General features: G+C 37.7%; 1 protein-coding gene across 1 annotated transcript; it reads right to left on the bottom strand.

Moving 5' to 3' along the window:
* Positions 1-2,433: 2,433 nt before the first annotated feature.
* Positions 2,434-4,497, bottom strand: mlana (melan-A). The gene is made up of 5 exons (XM_004074771.5): positions 4,360-4,497; positions 3,569-3,661; positions 3,355-3,451; positions 3,110-3,217; positions 2,434-2,706 (listed from the first exon to the last, which is right to left on the bottom strand). The coding sequence occupies exons 2-5, from the start codon at positions 3,655-3,657 to the stop codon at positions 2,638-2,640; spliced, it is 363 nt and encodes a 120-aa protein (XP_004074819.1). The 5' UTR covers positions 3,658-3,661; positions 4,360-4,497; the 3' UTR covers positions 2,434-2,637.
* Positions 4,498-6,407: the final 1,910 nt, after the last annotated feature.

Raw genomic sequence — 6,407 nt, 5'->3', positions numbered from 1 at the left:
CCACAGGCTCTTCTACCCAGCTTGGCACTTGTAGCTTTTTAACCAGTAGCTCTTCGACCCAAAATGTCTCACCCATCTCAGTTATTTCCTCAAAAAAGATCGCCACTTCTAATGCAACTGCCCTGCCTACAGGCAACTTGAGCGAAAGCAACATCAGTATACCTGCAAATATACTGTCCACCATTTCTGCTCAAACCACCACTCCCTTTGGAGGGAGCACAGCTCAAACACCTCCATTTGTAACTAGCAGTAATCCCTTGAATATCAAATTTACCATCAGTGAGGAGAAAGTATCTTCGCTGACCCCACAATTTCCTCAGACTCAAACCCAAACCCCGCTTTCCATTGCACCAACAACTTGCACTCAATCCTCCACCTCAGATTCCGGCACAGTCCAGCAGAAGATAATCCTCAACACCTCTACTCCCCTTACTGCTGGCACACAGATTGTCCTCAATAATGCACGTTTTGTCATCCCGCCCCAGGGTTTGGGTCCAGGCAGTCATGTTTTTATCATAACTAGCCCCGCGCCGCAAGTGCCTGTTGTCAGTTCTACTGGTACTGGACCATCAGCAGTTTTCAAAGTTGTAAGCTCTGAAGATGTAAGTTCCCTGGCCTCAATTTTGCCTCAAACTGCAGCCAAGCTGCCCTGTGTAACAGATATAAACTCTTTACCACTCACTGGCTCAAATTGGCGAAATGGCGCTTCTCATGTCTCGTCGTTTAAACTTGAAGGAACACACAGTCTGGGCTCAACATTAATAACTAGCACTACAAACGTAGTGTCTGCTTTTCCTCGCATATCTCCTGCTCCTCCCAGTAATGCTACTGTACCGTCTGTTGTTGCAACACCTCAAACGTCTTCTCCAGCAAGACTAAGCAACCCTACCTGTGTTTCCCCAATGTTAAATAGTTCCTCTTCCATCTGTTCAACCTCCAAATCTTCAGTTGTAGCTACTCCTTTAACCAAACTGTCTGGAAATCTATCACCGCTGCACGTATTATCCAGTCTACCAGTGGGTGCCCTCATTAAACCTGTTTTAACAGTTCCCGCCCCCTTTTCCTCATCAGAAGTCACAAACACACCAGCTGTTCGTTGTTCTCTGCCTGCCCACCAGATGGCAACCCTTAGTCAGACTTTACAACCCCAGAAAATACCAGTTAAAGTCACTACACCTTCTGCTGTTCACCTGCAAGGTTCAGTAGACATTGGTCTTGGAAACGCATCAATTCAAAAACTGATGCCAGTAGCCGCACAAATGATTGGTGGAACACAGACACAAGTTGTACCAACAGTGACTGTCCTTCCTATCGTCAGCATTGGGTCTAGGACACAGACTTTGCCCGTCGCCACTGTTCCACCAATTGGAAGCACTGCGTGCACCTTTGAAAATGTACATTTGGGGCCTGCAACTCAACCAAGCACCTCGATCTCGTCAGCTCAACCAGTCACATCACTGTTGACAAAAAACCAACCACTCGTCATGGGGACCAATCAATCTCTCAAAAAACACTTTGTGGACGTCTCAGCCTTGAATATCCTTACCGGAGGAGCATCGAAGCTACTCATTAGTCCTGATGGTGCTGTTTTGAACAGTGTGCAGTGCCAGGTCAGTCCAGCGGATGCACCAGTGATTTTTTCCAACAGTTCCACTGGAGCTCAAAAAACACGTGAAGCCACTTTACAGTCTAAGCAAGCAGACACAAAGTGATCCATCCTTACGAGACGGAGCCTTTTAAATGAGAGCCTGGAAACTGTTTTCAGCAGCTTGTTCTTTTGCAGGGTTCACATCCTCCATGATGCCTATAAAAACAGCAGCCTTCTGTTATAGTTTGATTCATCCTGCATTTAAAATGCACTTGCTTTGATCTTCTAATGAAAATTTCATTTTGCTAGATACTTTTTTGCTTTGTTAGATTGTAGAATGATGGATCCTTTGCCTTGGCTTGAATGTTGTTGGCATTCAGAAATGTACTTCACGGCCAGTAATCACAAGACAGCAAGATGGAGAGGAAAAAAGGTGAAATACATTTCAAGTTTTTTTCATTTTTATCTTTTTATTGTAATTAAATACTGCAAGTTAAAGATGTATTACCTGGTTTACTAGTCAGTTTTACAAGTCTGCTTTGTTGTCATTTTGAAAAACTCAACTTTCTGCGTTCTGTTTTTTTTTCTAAATACTTGTTTAAATACTACATTTAAGGTTTTTTTTTTTTTTTTTTTAGAAATGTAGATCAATAGATACATTTTTACTACATTTAGGTCCATATAAAGTTTTGGAGTCACATTTATTTATTTTTTACCATATAGCTTTTAAAAAAGAAAAATAAGAGGTACATTTTCATTGAGCAACCTTGGACATCTCTGCATGAAAATAAAGACTGTAACTGTCCCAAACAAGCGTGGTTGTGCAGATTCAACTCTTCATACACTTATTTGTGACACAGCATTTTATTGTTTGTTAAAGAACAAAAGAGAATAAAAGGTGTGAAGAAGAGATTTAAGAGGGTGTGTTATTGCGTGTAGCTAGGAAGCATCAGGAATCCTCTTAAAAAATGAGTTGACTGAATCCCAAATCAAGTTCAAAGTTGTTGTTTTTTCCCCTTTCTGTGGTGGCAGCAGTCCGTAGCCCTTGTTCAGGGGGAGTAGGGTGGAGGCAGTGGTGCTGAAGAAATCTTTTCATAGGCGGGAGGAGCATTAGGAACCTGGGGAGGGGGGTAAATATATTAAAATCAGACAGCAATTTGAGTGGCATTTTGTCTCTTTAGATGTGTAAAGTTGTAAGCTTCATTGTTTGCAATATTAAAATTCCTCTTTACACATATGAAATTCATTATAGCATTCAAAAAGTTGATTTTTTTTTGCCCTTGGTCTCCTTTCTTTCCTCTGGAAAGGGATTTTTTAATCCTTTTCGTCTGGTGACATAATAATCCCCTCAGCCCTTCGTAGAGTTGCATCAACCTCACATGTTTTACACAGTAATCTAAACTCTGAGGCTTTCATCTTAAAAACGATTTTCATGTTCATTCAAAGAAGGAAAAATCAGTATTTCATAAAGCAACTCATTAAGGCACACGTTTGGTCGAAACATTTCTCTTTATCACTCACCACTGGTCGAAAGCTGCCGAAGTCTGTGAGAGCCATCTTGTTATCAGCTGAGGGCCCCCCCTCTGAGTAGTGACCTCCTGTGTAACCTGGAGAACCTGATCTGGGGGTCTTTAGGAGGAAAATCATGAGAACATACAGTCTGTTTAGTATTTTATCCTAAAAGGACAGTACTATTGAAGCTACATATGACGTGATCATAAATATGTGAAAGTTTCTTTTCATCAAAACAGGTGAGATCATCTCACTCTGATGATTTTATAGCCACTTCTCTTCTTGAAGTACCAGCAGCCGAGGATGAGGAGGCCTGCAAGGAGGACCACGAGCAGAGCAATCCCCACAGCCCTGAGAAGCAAAGCAGCAAGTTCACCTCAAACATTCTTCATCAGAGCCTGAACCTGAAGATGACACAAAAGCCCTCCTTTGTTTCCAGCTCCCCGATTTTCAAACTAAAAGTCTTACTCCTCAGCTCTGACGTTTCCTCGTCGACCACTGGTGAAATAAATGTTGAAGTCTCCACGAGGCATCCCGTCTGTGTGATTGCACAACATCAAGCTAAAAGACAACAGAAAGCTGATAAAAAAAAATGACATACCCTTGGCAAAAAGTAGCCGCTTTAAGGAGTCTGAGTGTACTACAATACAAGTATGCTTTGTCATTGCTTGTACTGTAGTACACTTAAATACACTACTACCATCAAGCTAAAAAAAAAAAAAAGCAACAGAAAACTGATCAAAACAACATACCCTTAGCAGAAAGTAGTCCATTTAAGTATACTTGGTCTATATTTCCACTATAGTAAACTTAAAAAGACTGCTACTAACATTTAGTAGTCTTTTACTTGAAGTCTGAAGTAGTACTCAGTATACTTTCCAGACTGTACATGCTCTAAAGAACTCTTGTTATACTCAAGTATACTTTTTAAAATAAACTTCAGGTGTACTACTTTTTGTCAATGGTAGACACATCATGATCTCCATTCTGCAAATAAATAAATGATAACTGAGTGGATAGTACTCTTTTGCGTCAATATTTTTAATAAAAAAGTTGGCATAACTTTTTGGCTGGTGAAAAAAAAAACAGAATCTAAAGAAAATACAACTACTGGGCTTATAAATTGTCAACCTTTTTTGCATTTTCTTTGCAATAAAAAACTGTTTAAGGGAATTTTGAATAAAACTTTATTAATACAGATAAGTGAGTCATCGTCGTGTATCCTTACATTTTAAATAAAATATTCCAAAAGTTCATACCAAGTAGGATAGTTTGCGAAGTCGTCGTCCTCCTCTCGAACGCCTCCTCACAAAGACAGAATCCAGGGAGCTGTGTGGGTTTTTTCACAAATGAAATATTTTGCCTCGGTTCGTTAAAAGACCAGAGAGGGTCACAAAAGCCCCTCATGACCGTCACGGGTTAGAGACTCATGGTTAAACCCACTGAAGCGGAGTAATCACCGTGAAACCCCGCGGCCGTGAACGCAACATTTTTGTCCACTCGTGAAACTCCAGGCAGGAGCTGCTGACCTTTCATGTGAGAGATGAATGTCTGAGAAGGAGCACTGCTGCTTGTTGTATTCCTAAAGTTAGTTTATATAATAGGGAAAAATTGAAATATTCACACTTTGTGTATGAGAGGGAAACTATGGCAATGCAGCTTCTAAAAGATGGCAGCATTAATACATTTAAAAAGACTAAAACGTGTGGCTAACAAAACCATTTTAACTCATGTGTATTTAAAAATATATATTTAGTCAATTATTAAAATAAATTAATGTGTCAAATCAGCCTTAGTAGTATTTCAAGTGACTTGAATAGAGTTTTTTTAATATAAAGTTTTTACCATTTGTTATCATTACAAAACAAAAAACAACAAAAAGACAAATAACAAACTATAATTTTGGATTATGGAGAATCAACATGCCAAAGTTCTTAAAAGCAATTGTCCATCAATTTTGGAAAATCACAATTGCAAAAGGATGGAAAAACAAGTTTAATGACAAGTAGATCTTACGTCTATTTGCTATTTTCATTTTTATATAACAAAAATAGATTATAATCTATTATAGATTATTGTCTATTAGTATTGATGAGATGAACTCGTTTTAAACAGAAAGTAGTTTTATTTTCCTCGAAATTTCCTTCACTTGTATTTATGATGTGAGAAAAATAAAATCATAAATAAATCCCATTTCTATTAGTTTGTTTATTTATTTATTATATATTAAGTCATATTTTCCAGCAGTCAGAAAGCGGAAAATTAAAAGGTTAGTGTTGTTCACAAACTGTTTCAGTTTTGCACAAAAACGTCTGTATTCAAAAATAACAAACTGTGTACAGTATTTGATATTTCATGTTTTGTGCTGTTAAAATTTTTTGCCACACCTTCATTGGACATTTTGCGAGTTCCTAGTTTTTCCCCTCAAAGAATCTTGCTTTGTAGAGAATCGTCTTAAAGACAGACAGAAAAAAATGGTACTGCAAGTGGACACATGGGAGATGAATAGGAGATCAGTCTGACACAGGAGTTTGCACAAACATTCAGGCATCCCAACAAACAGTTTTTGTTTTATTTAAAGCTTTTTTATTTTATTTTATAAAAACTAGTATTAGCACACTAAAAGAACATGTTAAAAAAATAATTTTCCTCATATTTTTGGTGCTGCTGGTTGCTTAAACTTTAATTTTGTTTGGATTTCATCAAAAAAATAAAATAAAACCAGAAATCAGACATTTGGAGGACCTTTTCCAATGCTATAAAATAGTATAAAGAAACCATAAATGCAAAAAAAACTTGTGTTGATTGAGAAAAATCAGACTTAAGCTTTACTTGTCTACAGTGACAGTAGTGTATTAAGATGTGGAATACAAGAAATAATCATCAGCAGCATCAATTCTGCAGCTTAACATGAACACTAAATAGTGTTGAGTAATGGTTTGTGTGGACAATTGAAATAACTGGCACACACTAGTTCTTGCTCATATTGTGTTACTGTATGCAGGTGTAAATGTTTTTGTAAAGATTGTAATACCAACCTGTTACAGACTTACTGTGACAGTTGTCTTTGTGATTTAAAATAAAGGAGAAAATAAACAGCTGTCTTGCAAACCCAATGCTATATAGTTTCTGTCAGGATTTAGGGAAATAAAGTAATTATATTCTACAGAGACTTTGCAAAATAAATTCATGAAAAAGCAAAAAATAAACAGCTGTTCGTCTGACCCTTATGCAAGAATTCTAAACTCTGCTAATGCTAATTTCTGCTAATTATGCTAATTTCTGCTAATTTCACTTCCTTTTTTAT

Source organism: Oryzias latipes, chromosome 12 (assembly GCF_053564925.1).
Source record: "Oryzias latipes strain Hd-rR chromosome 12, Olatipes_Hd-rR_3.1".
In the NCBI taxonomy this organism is placed as follows: Eukaryota; Metazoa; Chordata; class Actinopteri; order Beloniformes; family Adrianichthyidae; genus Oryzias; species Oryzias latipes.
The sequence above is the reverse complement of the archived record's forward strand: the minus strand, read 5'-3'. Positions and strand labels throughout refer to the sequence as shown.